The following is an 18,873-nucleotide window of genomic DNA, read 5'->3' as shown; positions in this document are numbered from 1 at the left end:
TACTCTTTAAACTTTCGGTACAGATGTAAAAATTGGTAATCATCCTGCAAAACCGTAATCAGAAGTGTTCAAAAATGAATTGGGAATTAATACCGGCATAATTTTCTCCCTCAGCTTTATCCAAACAAAATATCCGCTTTCGTTTCGTAAAACATTACTTAGATTCCATAAAAGATCCGATGTTGAATGAGATGCTTAAATCAAAGTACTCCGTGAATCCGAGATGAAAACATGCTTCGCACAGCGACGCCATTGTGTTAATTTGATTTACATTTTCAATCCCTTAAATCTACCGCAACTATACCAAATCGAACGAGAGCTCCGGTACATCGCCAATGTTCCGCCAACGTAGCTAAGCCTTACTTTATGCATGATTACATAATCTGGATGCTAATTTCCTATCGTATGCACTAAAATTGTTGAATGCATGTAAATTTTAGATGATGGAAGCTGAGCAGTGCTTACCTTTGATGCTTTAAAACATCGATTGCGTGTTTAAATTGTTAAAGATTTGTATAATTTTGGAGACGAGGATGGTGGTATGGGTGTAATAAAATCATGTCGGGATGGGAGATTTGAAGTGATAATGAATATGAAAGAGCTCAGGCGGAAATGGGAAGCAGTGAGATTATTATCTTTGTATAGGTAAAGTTAAAAAAAAATCTAAATTATTTTTTCATTTCAAAAAGCATTCGAGTTTACTATCAGCATTTAAACAAATCATTGGTAAATGCATTAAAATTTATATGGTGTGGATTGTAAATATATTCTATTTTATAGCAGGGGATTCATTATTTTTTATAACCGGCAGTGGAAATCAGTCCCATTTTCGTGTTTACGACTACCAGTGTTCAACACCGTACCCTTATAATTGTGAATCTAACCCAGAAGACAAGGGGAGTCTTGGATCAAATATTGGGACAAACTAAGGACATTTCAATTACATAAAATAGAAAATTGCCAAAAATCTCACACGATTAGGTTTAATTCCAGAAAAACTTTAAAGATAGTCAGAAGTCCTTTAAATGGAATTTAAGTAAAATTTGGAACCTCTGTAAATACTAAAAGCTGAACAATATACATTATATTGGCATTATGTGGATTCTAAATAATTTGGGTGTCATAAGTACGTATTCAAGAACCTATCTAAATGAGATTATCCTAACCAAACTAAAGTCTCAGCAAGATAGTGTTATACTAATCTGTGCCAATTTTTTTCTAAATGTTTTTGGTAAAGCTTTTTAAATGTTATGTTATGTTTGAAATTGCACAAATCACAAAATGATTTTTAGAAAGGGTGAAATAATAGCATTTTAAGAATTATTTTTTAAACTATTTTTTTTTTTCGTAAGGAATCAAAATACATCGCTTTCGCTGTTGTAAAATCTAACCACAATCTATTTAAAACTAAAATTGATGCACCTGGTGTTCTCCATGCTTCAAAATTGCTAACTTCGAAGAATGCTCAGACTCTATTTGCATACGAAATACTAAGTGAAGCTCAAAAGTAATGTCGCATACACCTTTTCAGAAATTCAAAAAGTGTGATGATTTTTGCATGTTTCTCCCCGTGTTTTAACCTCAACTTTCATCTGATCAAAAAAAGCATTCACTTGCAGGCCATAAGTTTTTTTCTTAATTTCTTAATTAGGGAGAAAGTGTAGTAACTGAGTGCCAAGTTCAGACTGTGGAAGATTTATTTCCCCCACTTCTGAAAAAGAACAACGTTTTTAAATGATTTGAATTCTTACACTTAGTCTAACTTTCCTCATCTCCTGTTTTAAAATGCTCATTTAATTGTGAGATACTATAAAGCCGTAAAAACTGATTGCTGATTGTTAATTTTACTGCACTTTGATTGTGAGATACTGTAAAAAACTTTTTGAGTGATAGAATCACGAAATCAGTTTTTAAAGTATCTCTGGTATTCAGTGGAATACAAGCCGGTATAAAGTCGATCTACAGTTCATTTACAAAATCAAGATTAACCAATTAGGAATGACACTTGGGCATATGCTTCAAGAAATTGTGATCTAAAATTAAAACAAGTAATCTTTTTCTTCGTCCCACCTTATTTTAATGAAATCTACCAAGTGAGTGGGCGTATGTGCGGAAAGTCCTGGCATACGGAGATATGGAATAGTTTCCTTTTAAACAAACATACTCAGGCGACGAAGGGAAAAAGGGGCTTAACGAGCAAGCTTATGCTTGGATTCTCGTAGAAGACAGGCATACGAAAACAGTTACAGTGTCAGTGCCTACAAAGATGTATCGATAAATTTGGTATTTATATAGTTAATTGTCAAATGTTTAACAGTTAAAGTTATGCAAAATTTATTAAAAATGAACGATATCTGTTTACAAAAAATGTGAGATCTTTCCTTTAGAATGGCTCTTGTTTATTAATCGTGGTTACTTTTTGATTGAAGAAAATTCTGATAAACGAATACAGGCCAAATTATCAATATTCTTACATATATTTCCCAAACTGGATCTATATTGTGCAAATTGTTCCAAAACATAATTTCATGTAATTCAATAATCACAACTTAAATAAACGTTGTAGATGGCTGAAGTTTTCTTCAAGTACAGTAACTTATAAGTAACTAAACGTTATTTAATGAAAGCTAAATAATAATTGTTTAAAATAAAAGTAAATGAAATTTAAATATTTTGACTGATTTGAAGGAAAATTGCATAAAAGTCAAGAAGGGGAGTTTTGGTTTAGTGGAAAAAAATTTCACCCTCCGTTATCATCTTGTTAAGTGTGCTTATTAAATATGAGTTACATAATTTGAAGAGAAGAAATTAATTTTTATCCATACCTTTTATCGAAATATTTCGAGCCAACAATTAGTTAAAAGAGTAATAAGGTATTAAAAAAATATTTAATCTTATTTTATTTATTGCAAAAATATTGAGATCGTTGAAAAAGAAACAGAACTCTTTTTTTCTAGAAAAAATTCCTCTACTGTTTAAATCAATAAGTCGCAGAGTTGTGAACATATAATTGCACATTGATGAGTTTCAAGAAAGTGATTAATTATGAGAGATTTCATTAATAAAGACCTTAAGTAAAAAGGGAATTATTTTTTCTCTTTAATTTTCTTCATTAATCTTATATTGATAAATCTGTAATCCTGGAAAGAATATTAAGAAAGAAAAAGAACTATTTTAAAGTCTTTGAACAGTTTGATCTTTTCTTCAAATTTGCCATTTGCAAAACATTTTGGTAAAAACATCAAAGCTTTAAAATTGTTTAAATTTAAAACTAGTTTTTTGAAGCAAAATTAGTTAGAAAAACTAATCCTCTCTCGAATAATCAAGAAAAGTAGAAACTAAATTCAATTTTATAAATGACCTTTTATTTTATTTAAATGCTCGAAATTTAATTGTGTTCCTGAATATCACTTAATGTAACAAAATAATTCAGATTTAAAAAAGTATATATATTTTAACACTATTTTCAATTAATTTCTTCGCTAATTCACAGAGAAGTATTAAGAAATATGTATAATGCAAATATTTTTATATAAATTGATATTATTATTATTGGAAATTACTTTTATCAATTGATTCAACTTTATTATGCTTAAGAACAACAATTCATTTTTAAAAACATATTTTCTGTAATAAAACATAAATTATAAGTTGTCACGAATTTTAACTTGCATTTTGTTCTGCGATACTAGTTATTTTCCAAACTTTATTGTGGAAAGATTAATTGCTTGACCTTTGTCTTTTGATTGCAACAGATTTGACCAATGCGTGGAGTTAAAATTTGAACAGAAATCGTTGTTCTCCCATTTCTAATTTTCTAATTTAGGCACTCTAGATCAGGTTAAATTATATTGATTGTTTTAGACAGTAGTAATGGCTCAAAAACTAGTTAAGATTTCATTCAGAAAAAATATTTTAAAATCGTTTTCAAAATATAGCTAATAATAATAATAAATTTAAGTTATATATATCAACAACTTCATAGTACGTTCTCGATTGTAAGTAATAAATGTTAAAAGCATACTGTTTAATCAGAAAAACAGAAAACAGTACATTACGCTATTAATCTCATTCATTGACTCAACTAAATCTCTTTATATTTTTTCAAAATATAAATATGATTAGCATATGATGGCATATGATTAGCATAAATTTCTTGGGACAGCCTAATTCAAATTAAAACTTTTTTTGCACTTTTTTCGACACTTATTGATAGTTCAGAAACTTTCACTTAAACATTTGGATACTTCACTTGGCCGCGATTGTGCCTGGGAAAGTGGTGGAAATTTTTTGCAATGTAACTGGTTTCACATCGTACTGCAATTATAAACACTTTTTCTTATATTTTTTTTCATTAAACTTTGTGGTTTTGTAAAACAAAAGATGCTATTAAAAAATCAAAAGCCATAAAGGTTCATTAAAAAACACTACAAAAAAATGTCGCTATTTTTTGTGAGTTTTAAGATTAGATCCACTAAAAATGTTGCCCAAACGGCCAACAAGTTGGGGATGATACTATCGTTAGTGAGAACACATTTCTTTTGCGTGTATATTATTATTCCATGCTATTCAACTGCTTAAAATTGCCAAGCTAATATTTAGATTTTTTAAGAAAATGGTGCGTGGTAAGCAAAGAGATAATTGCAGATACGTTGTTTAACACACAAGTAACACACATTTTCATTCATTTGTCATATTCTACAGTATTATTAAGCTTAATCTTATTAACTCTAGAGCCTAAAACTTAGTTATGTGGTTTAAATTAGTATTAAGATTAATGCGGCTACTTTGACTGAATTTAGATTTCTCTTTTGCACTTTTATACAGAACTCTTTTATAAGCTAGTTCTTTTTATTTATTTATTTTTCAGTTGGACCAAAGATTGAACCATTTAATTTTCCCAATAATCTTGAAGAAGGAATGCGTTCTTTAGCTACTTGTGCAGTACTCTCCGGCGACCCACCAATCACAATTCAATGGCTGAAAGATGGTTCTGATATTCCATCAGAGCTTCAAGCAAGGATAGAAATGATTGATGAGTATTCCGCATTTTTAAGATTTACCGCCGTTGGACCGCATCACAATGGGAACTACACCTGCGTTGCAAAGAATCCGGCAGCTACCGTGAACTACACAGCTTCCTTGGTTGTTAATGGTAAAAACAATTTTAATGCCTTTTTGAAAGATTATAGAACATATATAGAACTGTTTTTCACGTTAGGAAAAGTAAATGAAATATTGTTGAACTTTTTTAGTTAAAATCTGTGCTTCTTACTTAGATCTCATGTAGGACAAAAATACCATCTTAATGACATAATTAACTATAGAACACTGAGCTGTTTTTTAGTAAATGTATCTTATTGACTTAGCAAATTTATCCCTGTCTGTAATAAAATTTTCAAAAAAATTAGTTTTCTAAAATCTGGTACTGAAAAGGGGATTACTCAAATATCAAGGAAATACCTTACTAACATGAGTTTTATTTTTCGTCATCCATTTGATGATATTTTGACAAGATGAATGAGAAACGTGTTTTTGAAAATTGGTAGTTTTATTTTTATTTTTTAACGCTTTTATTTCAAAAATTATCCATGATTGTAGTTAAATTTTCATATAATTTAGAATAGGACACTCAAATGAGTCTTAATATTGTAAGTTTCAAGAAAACTCTTAAATATTGTAAGTTTTACTTTTTGTGATCCCATTCTTTATTTTATTTTATTTCATTTTATAACCGGAGTTTTGTCATTTCTTCGGTGTTATCTTGTCAAAATGAACGTGAACCAATATTTTTTTGCACAGTGAAAGTATTTTTTTCCTTTTAGAAAATATTTATGATAACCTTTGACAGTAATAAATTTTCCAAACTTTTCAAATAATTTATAATAGGATAGTCAAATATTAAGGAATCTCTTAAATATCATGGGTTTTACTTTTTTCTCACTCTTTTGGTGATAACTTATCAAAATAAAAGCATAATTTTTTGAGCACAATTTTTTTAGCAAATGCTTCTGATAGTCTATGCAAATTTATTCATGACTTTAATAAATTTTCAAATAATATGGAATAAGATACTAAAATATTAAGGAAACTACATACACAACTAAATATCATAGGTTTTACTTTTTTTTTAAATCTTTTTAGTGTTAACTTGCCAAAATAAATGTAGAAAATTTTCTTTTGAGCACTGTAGGTATTTATTTTTCCTTTAGCAAATGTTTCTGATAGCCTATGCAAATTCATCCATGACTTAAATAAATTTTCAAATAATCTAGAATAGGATACTCAATTATTAAGGAAACATTTAAACATCTTGAGGTTTTCTTTCTCCTCCTTTTGGTCATAACTTTCCAAAATGAATCCGCAACGTTTATTTGAAGGAATATTAAGAAGAGAAGTTTTTTTTCTTCTTTTATACAAATATATCATACAGCCTTTTTAAAACTATCCATGTCTGTAATAAAATGCTCAAATGATTTAGAATATATTACTCAAGTAATAAGAAAAATCTAAAACATCATGAGTTGTACTTTTTGTCATCACTTTGGTGATATCTTGCTGAAATGAACATTGGATGTTTTTTAAGACAGTGTTCTTTTATTTCCTCATTATAAGCATATCTTATAGTTTTTGTAAAATTATCCAGGAGTGTAGTAAAATTTTTAAACAATCTAGAATTGGATAATCAAATATCAAGAAAACTTTTAACAATCAGGAGTTTTTCTTTTTGTCATTTATTTGTTGATGTCTTGCCAAAATGTTGATCAGCATTCATGCAGATATTTTAAATGACATAATAATTATAGCGAACGCACTTTCTTACAAGAAAAAAAAAATCTATCGTCTAGATATTATTTGATTTTAAAAAGTAGCATTTTAGATTTGTAAAAATTGTCTTCTCACAAAGATTGCAACTTTCTCAAAATATTAAGATATAATAATCAATCATTAAAAAAGATTATTCAGTTAAGGCTTAATAAATCATGAATATCAATCCATAAAAATATCCAAAAGGTTCATCTATATCTATAAGGTTCGACTAGAAATGATATACTCTTCTATCCCGACGATTTCATGGACAGTGAACCTATCGATTGAGACTTTGACACTTTACAAATGGTTCAGCTCCATCTATTGAATCCCTAGACGCCATCTTGGGAACCTGGGTAGAATGAAAAAAATCTTTCTTTATGCTCTTTTATTCTTTTTTTCTTTCTTTTACTTTTAGTTTTCTTACAAGCAGTGTCCATTTTTCTTTTGCAGTCCCTCCCTTCTGGAGATCTCAACCAACTGACCGATCTGCAGTGATGGGGGAAAGTCTGACTGTAGACTGTCAAGCTAACGGATTCCCCGTGCCTCAAGTCAGATGGAAAAAAGACTACGGTACACTTCCTTTTTTTGAAAAGTTTTATTTTAACATTGAAAAGAGTTTTTGAGAGTGAGAGCCAATACATAATGCTTTGATATCTTTGGTATCAAGAGTTTAAAGATGTTTTACTTCTTTTAATGGATAAAATCTCAAAAGAGTTTTAGGAAGGATATTTTTTTCTTTTGCCGTTTAATGTATTTATGCCTTGATTTTAAACCAACTTTTTTGATTAATTATTTTCTTTCTTAGAATCTTGATTTTAAAGACTTAATAGTATACTTTGTTTAATGATCCATTAAGAGTTTAGGAGACATTAAAAGTTTGTATTTCTTGTAAGTTGAATTACTTTGCACAATTGTTAATTATCGGAGGGTGTTTGAATGACATTACTATTATCATTAACACTACAAAGACTGAAACTTAGTATATGCCTATATTGCCCAAAAGCAGACAAAATGACTGAATTGTGAAAAATTAACTAATGTGTAAAAAAAAATTTTAATTAATTTTTAATATTTTTTAGATTATTTTCAGTTATATAACAAGTTATTAGTAAATATTAACAATAAAAAAATTTATTTCACTTGGAAAAAAAATTATTATTATTTTTATATTTTTTGAAAAATGAAAAAGCAGTCAAAATGACTTCCTCAGGCAATCTAGTGTTAATAAAGGAAAAAGATTAACACAATAAGCATTGTTAAAAGTTAAAGATAATTAAATTAAATTAAAGATAGGTTCCATAATAAAAATAAGGCAATTATGTGAATAGCTGATATGACCTGATGTATAAATCGTACAATTAAGTATAATTATGCAGCATTTGTGCAATAAAGTATGGGAGATGAACTATTCTATGAATGTGGTACTTAAAAAATCACTGTAGTGATTTTTTTTTCTGTTGACGAAAAAAGTGACAGTCAGTGTCTTAATTGAGTTCAGCTTCCTTACCTTTAGAGCGAAAGATTATTTGATGGATATATCATATGTAGAAACAGTAATTGCTGTCTCTCAAAATGTCTTAACGAAATGCAGAAAATGTTGTTAAAAAATCTAAATTTTCAAAAATTAAATTCCCCGAGATTTTTCAAAAAAGTTCATATTAAAACGCAGTATTCAAGAAGTTTTCATACAAAAAAATTCAAAAAGAATAAATGGCAAGAACTTTACAATTAATTTATAATTTGATTTTTGACTATAAAAAAATGAGGATTGCTGGAATTCTTGAAAATAAGGCATTAGTTTAAGGAAGAAAATTCTTGAAGTTTAGGTCCCTTAATGTTAATTTAACTTTTTTCGTATTTCCTCTTATCTCCGAAACTGATAAAGCGAATTAAAATAATTTTTTCTACAGTTATAAAATACTTTTTTGTAAAAATAATTCCAGTAAGAAATATATTTTTTGAATTATTTCTTATATTATCATTTTATTTACTGATCGTCGAAATTTACTTATTTATTTACTGATCATACTTTTTTAACAGTGAAGTAGATAAACTATTGTATTAGTTTAATATACGAATTTTAAAATGTAAATTTTAAAATTTTAACAAATTTCTTGATCGTGTATATGTCTAGCCTCATATTTAGAGAGTATAGAATTCAAATACATCGAAAAAAAGTACGTTTATTCAGAGAAAATGCTTTTTATGTTCGATTTTGCAATTTGAAACATCTTCAGCACACATTAGTTTGAATATTTAGTGTTAAGTTTTACTTTTTTCATTTTTTGTGTACTGCACATGAGATTGTGTGCACTTTTTTTTATCAATTTTATATGAGATCTTAAAATAGATGATATAAGGCTTCATATGAAATATAGTATTTGATTTATATATTGCGATGTCAACCGATATTAAGTTTGCACTTTTTAGCTAGCCTTTAGTGACTAAGTAAGAAAATAATATCGAAAAATTCTTAGAAATTATTAAAAATAATATGCGATTCTAAATTGTATCATAACAAAGAAGGAAATCAAAGATATAAAATATCATCAAGCATGAATGATTTTATTAACCCTTTCGTTCAAAACACAAATAAGCTTAGAAATAATATCTCAATAGATTAAAATCAAAGATATAAAATCACATATAGTATGAATAATTTAATTAAACCTTTACTTCAAAACACAAATAACCTTTAAAATAGTATCTCAATAGATTAAAATCTAGGATATAAAACTTCATTAAGCATAAATAATTTTATTAAGCCCTTAGTTTAAAGCACAAATAAGCTTTAAATTAGTATCTCAATAGACTAAAATCACAGATGTAAAATCTCATTTAGCTTAAATAGTTTTATAAAACCTTTAGTTTAAAACACGAATAAGTTTTAAAATAGTATCTCAATAGATTGAACAAGCACTGAATTTCGAAATACGTTAGTTATTTAACTTTTCTGTTTAGAAACAACGTAAATAATAATTTACGACGTTAGATATATATCTTTTTTTTGTTCTAAATGGGATGATGTAATACATTTAGAAAACTCTTCCGTTTCTTGGATAATAAATTGAATTGCACCACTTATGTTGACTTCATCGTCGCCTCGAAGAAAGACATCTACGGTTGAGGAATAACACTTCTTAACAGAACAGTAAATTGAATTTCGCTCTACTGGAAGAAAATCACTTACTCTCAAAAAAGTATCGAAATAGCAGACGCTATTCACAATCCGATTCTCAGAATCAGCAGTTAGTGGGTTCAATTTATTGGAAACATTCTTTGGTGCTTAAGAAGATAAAGAGAAATAACGTTCAAACTTTCTATGAATAAAAAAATAACTTTTGCGAAAAGTACCTTTAATACGTCACTGAAAGAAATTTAATAAAAATTTCAATTTAAAACACAGATAATTATCAAATCAGTGAGTAGTACGAAGAAATTATTCTTACATTCTACGAACTACAATTAAAAATAGTACAATATAAAAATTTCCGGATCAAACTGTGGTATAAAGTACCGGCACTGTGGGTGAATAATTTGCAAAATCAATTTTGCCTTTAAATCTATTTTATAGTATAATCTATTTAACCGTAAAATTGAATCACAAGAAGGAGAGTAGTATGAAGGAAATAGTATTTGATTCTATGAACTGTAATTAAAAGTGATACACTGTACAAAAGTATGGATCGAATTACGTTATAATGCTTGGTACTTAAGGTGCATAATCCCTTTTACCGTAAAATTTATTTAAACGTAAAATATTATACCGTAATTTTCACAGTGATATTTATTTATTTAGATTGATTCTGTTATTTCACGGTTATCATTACTGTAAAAATTACAGTACTTTTTTGTTCGGTAAAATATTCTAGTAATTATAGCAGCAGGTACTTTATACCGGCACACTGACTACCGGTATTTTTTACCGGAATTGTATTGGGAATTTTTTTACAGTGTAGGCGTAATTACAAATCACCTTTTTCACTCATTTCATCAGATCTGAAAGAGAAAATAATTAAAATTTTATATGTTTTCACAAATTATTATCTATTGAGAGTGGAGATGAGTATATCAAATGATAACATAAGCAAAGAATCTCGAAATATATTGGTTACTTAACTTAAGATTTGCTTAGTAATAGCGTTAGCGTACTCGATGTTTTAAGGCCTAGGGTAAAGTGATGATTACTTTTTTGTAATCATAACTGGAGGAACGTTTGGAAGACTCTTCCGTTTATTCCTAATAAATTGAATTGCCGCCACTTATGCTGACTTCACCGTCACCTCGAAGAAGGACATCTACGGTTGAGGAATAACACTTCTTAACAGAAAAGTAAATCGAATTTCGCTCTAGTGGAAGAAAATCACTTACTCTCAAGAAAGTATCGGAATAGCAGACGCTATTCACAACCCAATTCTCAGAATCAGCAGTTAGTGGGTTCAATTTATTGGAAACATTCTCTGGTGCTGAGGAAGATAAAGGGAAATAACGTCCCGAGGTTCAAAATTTTATGGCAAAGAAATTTTTGAGGAATGTCTGTAACTTATTTTTCTTGGAGTACTAAATTTAGAATAAATGACGTCACGTAGAGGTATTTTGGAAGCTGAAAATATGACTTTTTCAGGGATATTACTTTATTGCGAATTTTTCTGCCACTTTATGGAGATGCAGTTTGGTAGGGTAGGTCATCTTACAACATAAAAGTTAAGAAAGAAGTTTACAAAGAATGCGTTTCCAATATCCAAATGTAAATCCCTTCATGTGAAAACTTTTCTTTTCCATAAATATGAATGAGAATTTAAAGATTTTACGACGAATAAACAAGACTTTTTCTGGAGAAAGGTTAAGGTAAATATGATGCGAACAAAATCAAAAGTAGAAAAAAAGGTTTTTTTTCTACCTAGAAAAAGAAAAATATGCAAAATAGCAATGGAAATATTAAATACCTAAGAAATAATTTTTTAAAAATTTGTCAAAACTAAAAAAAATCGTTCTGTTTTTTTTTTCGTTCTATTTTTATCAAAACTAATCTACAAAATTAATGTTGCTAATAAGTATTAAAACAAAAATAATACGTATTTATTAGATTCCTATTTATTAATAGATATAAACTTTGAATAAATGTTTACCGATCCAAAAAATGGAAAATTTAGAATCTTAGGAAATAGACTAAGGAATAAATATTCTCATACAGTACAGAATAATGCAATATGAAAAGCAAATCAAGCTCTAAGTTCTATATTTACAATTTCTACTGTTACTAGTAAGATCAATTAATTTTGTCCAAGGAGTATGAAAATTCTTATGATTAAATAATTGGTAACATTATGCGTCAGTTAAATTGCAGTATTTAATGCTTATAGCTTCAGTTTGCTTCGAAATATAATTCTAATTTTGACAGGAAAAGTTATATCTTGTTTCGAATTTAGTGAAAAGTTAAACTTTGAAGTGAAACTAAACTGCTGGGGAGTAATATCGAGAGCAAAATTACAGAAAACTCCTACTAAGTGCAAGAGATTTCTGTAATGAAGGTGGAAGGTTCATTTCTTCCTGAAGGCAATATTTAATATTTTTAGGAACTTGAATCAATCAGCCATTGACTATATTAGTTTCCAAAAGCATTAAAAGTTATATTGGCTGTTACGAAACTAGTTTTTTTTTCCTCAAAGTTATGTAAAATTAGGGCATATCATAAAGATTAACAACTACTTAGCAAATTATGAATTATAAAGGTAAACCACTTTGGGGTACCACTTCATTATGGACAGGCTGTTTTATTTATCTTATTAGATGAAATGGCTGTTTTATTTATCAAAATTATTTTAATTTTAAGTTTTCTAAAAATTTGTTTGAAAAAATGCATTGGTTTTGGAGATAATCTATCTCCAAATCATAAAATATTGATAAAACAGCTATTTTTATGATTATTTGATGCACATTTTGACAATAATTATTGTTAAATCTAAAATTTAAGTAATTTAGATCTATCGCAATTTGCGGGATTTAGAAAGCTAACTTTCAGTATATATTCTGGTAAAGTTACCATACTGTTTGGTAATAACCTTTCTGAAAAAAAAGCAACTAAAATATATAGTATTTAAACAATTCATTTAGTATAATTTTTTATTCAAGTGGTAACGGATAGAAGAAAATTATGGTTTTCAAAATTTAAGTTCTTATGACACATTTAGCGAAAAATACAAAGCTGCAAAGTAAGTTTAACCGAATAAATGGTTTTTCGGTTAAAGGTATCACGATAAAATTATCAAATTTTGTAACATATTATAAAACCTTGTTTTTACCAAAGCGCTTTGGTAAAAATTTACCGAGCTTTTTGGTCTTCTTATAGAGCCAGAAATATGGTTTTATTTAACATATTCTGGTATTTAGTGTTAAATATCAATACTTTTTTTGATATGCTTATTTGACGTTCCGACAATAATCCTTATAAAGTATGTAACTAATAAAAAAATTAAGATAATTTAGATAAATAAATGTACTAATTCAAATGTGCACAAGCGAGAAGTCTATCGTGGTTATGTGCCTATTTTGCATGGCATTTCCGGTTATAGGTTTTCTCGGCAATATTCAATTATAAGGTGTGTTTTGCTTCTTTTTTAGTTTTTAACATTAGCTTTGAACAAAAATGAATTAGCTCAGTGCCAAATAATTAACATTATAGTTTTAAGTTTGTGAACAAAATGAGCTATTTGCTTTATAATCCTATTAAGCATAAGGAGAACAAGTTGTGGTAGATATAACAGAAAAAAAATTTTACTGCAAATCAGTCATTCTTTTTTATTCCTCGCAAGTATGTGACATTTTCTTCACCATTCATTTCAATCAATATTTTACAGCTGATAAAAAAATTTAACAATTTCAAAACTCACTTTGTTTCTAAAGAAATTTCATGCTTTGAAACTAGTTAAGAAACTCATGGACGCCATTTGGCTTGTGAAAATTTTCTTTTCATTAATTCGTTGAAGAATGAGTAAAAATTGTGACCCAAAATAACAGAATATGGTAAAATTTACTATATTTCTAGCTCTATGGGAGCACCAAATAGCATGTTAATTCTAATCGAAGCACTTTGGTAAGGGATATGGTTAAATTAACAAAACAAATCAGTTTTCTAATGTATGATAAAATTTGGTAAATGTGGTAAAAGTTGGCATTTTTGTCATGAAACCTTAAGACCTGACACAAAAACTAAGTATTTATTTCTGTAAAAATCTTTTAGTTTAGTATTTTTTTATCTAATGTGTTGTAATAGGAAATATATTTACAAAAACCAGAATTTCTGGAAAACCATTACCATATAAACCTAAAAAATACCAAATAAGTGGTTTGCGTACAATATATTTTGTTGTTATTTACCAGATAATTAATAAAACCATCCTGATTGTTCTGAATGACCAGAATAGTTAGAACCATATAGTCCTTTCATTTTACTTGAATTTCTGTTTTATGCAATTTTTCGAAATTTTGATTAATGCTCTTAATTTTTTATTTATTTGGGTATATATTAAAGGGATGAGCAGCATAGTGATTTACAAGTTTTTACCTAATGTATTTTTAATAAACAGCAAATTATTATTATTTTTAGATGGAAAAGCTTCTCAGGTTTCTGAAATGTTTAATAAATGATAGCACAAAAATAAGATGCATTTATTGCCTGAAGTTTATTTTGCATAAATAGACAATACCTCTAAAATCATTTTTTTTTCTAAATGAAAAATTTGAATAATAAAAAAGATTTAAATAAATATACATTAAACACTGAAGTAAGACAAAAATGCAAATTATTTAAAACAAAATATTTTATTCAAGAACTACATTTTAACATTTCTATGAAATGTCTAATGCATTTTTAACATTTATTACAATAAATTCAATGAGAATGAATTTAATGATGACTAGATTTCAATTTCATTCATATGAATATACCCTTGATTGATAAGACTTAAAACCGATGTAAAATCATGTTTTTGGGATAAATTCATACTAAATCATTCTTAATTTTAAAAAAAAACGGATAAAGCATTATTTACTTTTTTCAAGAATTTAAATTTACCTTTAACATTTAAACTTTATTTATTTATTTTAATAAGCTAACAAAACACGAATAGTTTATTTTCTTCTAATGCATACTTGAAAACTTCCTTCTATTTTTTTACTCCAAATATGTCTTCCCAACCCAACCTCAATATACAACGAAGAATATTTTAACGATTGTTATTCTTGCATCTCTTTGGAAAAATATTCTTTCCCTAGCCTAAGAAAATTTACTAAGAGAACTCAAGTCACGAAATTCGAACTCAAACGAGCAAATATATCGGTTCGGAGAGAACTGCAATAAGAAAACTTGGTTTTCACGAAAAGTCAGATGCACGAAAACAGGATCTTGTCACACTCCTACGACATCTTCCAGAAAAGGACTGACGAGTAGAGATGTTTGTCAGGGGGATGAAGTACTCTTCTCTCAACGACAAGAATACTTTATCAGGGAATAAGTGAAGAGAACTTGAACAAATGAACCAGTTTATTCGAGGATAAGCTTCGAACTATCAGTGATCTAAAATATATGAATACCTAAACGAAATATATTTTTTTCAAAGTTAGTGTTAAAATTGAGTAGACACGTTGGACTTATTTATTTAACCATATGGAATAGTTATTAGTTATGTCGTAGGTAGCCTTATTTTTTTTTTGATAAATAACATTTATAATTTCTTTTTCAAGTAGTATTTTTTTAAACGTATATAAGTTAAAAATATAGGGAAAACATTGAAAATAATAAAGATTAATGGTAAGAGAAGAAGACAAATTATTGAAATAAAATATTTTTTTAAATAATTTTGCTTCTTTTCTTTTAATTAAACTTTATTACTTTCCATGTTTCCTCTATATTTTTAACTTGTTTTATGAGTGCTATATGCGAGCAGCTTATGCATAGTATTAAAACTTATTAATTTTCTTAATTTTCCTCGTTTTGCTTTTTTTTTTGTTAATCCCTTTTAGTCTTTATTGAGCTATATATATATGTAAGTTCAAAACCAAGATAAAACAAAGGAAAATTATAGACATATGAAAAAAAGGGGAGGGGGAATAATAATTAAAAAAATAACAAACAACTGATTAAAAAAAAGAATGAAATTTTATTTAAAAAATCTGGAAAGAAAAGATATAATCTTTTCATCAGCCCACGCGATTATATCCACAAAAAAGAGTGCTAATCGGATATAATCGCGTGGACGGAAGAAAACATTAAATCTTTTTTTCCAGATTTTTTAAATAAAATTTCATCCCTTTTTTATCAGTTGTTTGTTATTTTTTTTAAATTATTATTCTCCCCCCCCATTTTTCATACATCTATAAATTTCCCTTGTTTTATCTTCATGTTGAACTTATCTAATGAGTTCTGTTTACTTGCAGTTTATGCGCAATAAACGAAACTTATTGTTTTTCTTAACTTTCTTCGTGTTTTCTTGTGTNATCAGAAAAGTTTTAAAAATTGTACCAGTATCAAGAAGTAAGAAATAATTGAACTAGCCTTCATAATATTACAAAATAGAAAAATATCCACATAAGATATCTATGGTTGGAAAAATATTCGTAGTTGGATCGCTTCGAATCATGAATAAGCGCCTGTCTGTATTTCCAATTGAAAAGGTCAGAATTTTAGTTATTTAATTTATAGTTTTACACTTCGGCATACAAACTAATTTAATACTCGAACTTGCGATATTTTACGCCAGCACTGTGGTTGGCGTGAGCCGACTACGAAACTCGAAAATAAAAAATTCTCAAAAATTAAACTTTCACTTTTGACGATTCTAAAATCTTTGAACAGTATTTTGTTAATTTTGAGAATCAATTCGTCACGAAAACACGTGCTATGTGATGAAACTAAAACTTTCAAATATACGACGAAAATGTTTGCTTTACTCGAAGCCTAATTCGTAGTGCATTGTGGGAGATTGTTAGCTATTGTATGGTGGTCAAAGAATTGATTTTGTGCCCGAAAGATACGAGGTTCGAACTTTGCTTTCGACACGGTTGTAATTTTTCTATCTGTTTTATTTGTTCTTCTTGTGCTGTGCCAACTATATGGTGCCCACGATAAAGTAATTATTAGAAAAGTTGGACTGATACGAAAGGCTACAAATTTTTTTAAATGAAAAAAATAGAATGGTGAAATATTTCTTGAATTTTGACGAAATTCGTTTTCTCGAAAAGTGACGATAGTTATTTTGTCTTTTTGACAAAATGTTCGTTCAGAGTATATGAGTATATCAAGAAATGGTTTAGTTTAATATGAAGAAAGTTTCATGATAATTGAGTATCCATTTGTTACAGTACTCTGTGATTGAGATTGTAACTAAAATGATCACTTTAACTATTTTGCTAACTTGCTTTATAGCTCCCAAAACAAAGTTAAAAATTTTACCTATATCTGATATATATTTTTGATTATTTTATACTCCATTTTAAGTTTCATTAGCCACGCAAAAATTAATTAAATGACTATTATGTTTGTTTTAGATTTTTAATTACAATTGATTTTAATTGTTTCAATTTTTTTTACTGCAATACTTCGGTGTTTTTAAGGAATGCATATATTGCAGGCTAATTGGAAAATCCGAATCTTTTCAAATTGTCAACGTCTGACAAAGCCTAGCAAATGACGACAATAGTTTGCAAAAAGTCGAATTTTCCAATTAGCTTAAGACCTAAAGATTAAATAACAGATGATAAGTATTTCAAGTATGTAAAACTGTGAATAGAATCAAGTGAATAAAAATGGAACTTTTATCTGAATTGTGAGAGTTAAATAATCACAAACACTCTATTTACATATAGTAGCACTTTTTACGCTACCGATCTTACGATCTCTTAATTTAGAATATCAAATTATTTTCAGAAAAATTCAATTACTGATACCGTTAATTAATAGTGAAAGGTGAAAAAAGCTTTAGAAGGTGTCATTAATTTAGTTATCTTAGCCATTTGGTAAATTTTTTCTCTTTTTTCAGCTCATTTTATAAAAGCTAAAAGGAACTAAGAAAATGCATAATAGATTCTATTTAAAAACATATATTGTCACTCAACGGTTAAAATGAAAACGTTAATAATATTAAGTGCGTAGTTACACTACTGAAGTAAAGTGTTAGATTTTTCAATTTTCTAAAGCCATTAGGATAGAATTTGAATTTATGTATAACTTTTAGAAATTACTATAAAAAAGCTGACACTTTATAAATCAACTGTTTCACCGTTACTAACATGATATCAAAGTATTTCCTATTTTTACTATAATAGTATTTGAGTAGATTAAAAGTACGTCAATGTTGCGAGAAAATTAATTTAGTCACTGTAAAAAAGAGTTTCTTTTAAATTGAGCAAAAATGTGTCAAAATAGCTCTGAAACAAAAAATTGAAACAAACTAACTGTATACCTGATCTGAGATTAATTATCTATACAATAATGCACAAAAAGTACTGCTTATTTATCAAATGAATAGCAGTTACAGAACTAAGAGGGAAAAAAACATATTTCGTATGAAGTTTGTTACGTTTTGCCAAAATTAAAGTTACAGTACTATAAAATAATTTGTTAAGAGCAAAGTATTTGCCACAATTTTTTTCAATAACCAGACACTCAAAATTACATTTTTCTTTGTTAGTGTAGTTACTTTAATAGAATATTACCTGATTATTAATATACCCTACATCTATACTTTAAATAGGGTCTATTAAATTTTCAAGCAATACCATGAGAATACGGTCACAAATAATCAAAGTAAATTTAGAATTGATAAAATGTAGTCATAATAAAACAATTTTTCTCGTATACACATAATAGACAAATCATTTCAGGTTACGTGAATTATTTCTTATACATAAATCGACTTAATGCATTAGGCTTAATTAAATTCTTTAGTGGAGTTTAAATATTTGCTTAGAGATTATGTTTTATTTTTTTATATTTGAATAAATGTGAAATGAACGAGTTCGCTCTTTGCCGTGGCTGGGACACCTGTGTCCCTTTTAAATATA

At 27.8% G+C, this 18,873-nt stretch overlaps 1 protein-coding gene across 1 annotated transcript in view; it reads left to right on the top strand.

Moving 5' to 3' along the window:
• The window catches only part of LOC107455980 (cell adhesion molecule Dscam1-like), a 428,665-nt gene that overhangs the window by 201,883 nt on the left and 207,909 nt on the right, over nt 1–18,873 (top strand). The window contains exons 10-11 of the mRNA XM_071184630.1: nt 4,871–5,155; nt 7,264–7,383. Coding sequence (XP_071040731.1) covers nt 4,871–5,155; nt 7,264–7,383 — 405 coding nt within the window. The remainder of the gene's footprint in view (nt 1–4,870; nt 5,156–7,263; nt 7,384–18,873) is intronic.

This window comes from Parasteatoda tepidariorum, chromosome 8 (assembly GCF_043381705.1).
Source record: "Parasteatoda tepidariorum isolate YZ-2023 chromosome 8, CAS_Ptep_4.0, whole genome shotgun sequence".
In the NCBI taxonomy this organism is placed as follows: Eukaryota; Metazoa; Arthropoda; class Arachnida; order Araneae; family Theridiidae; genus Parasteatoda; species Parasteatoda tepidariorum.
The sequence above is the reverse complement of the archived record's forward strand: the minus strand, read 5'-3'. Positions and strand labels throughout refer to the sequence as shown.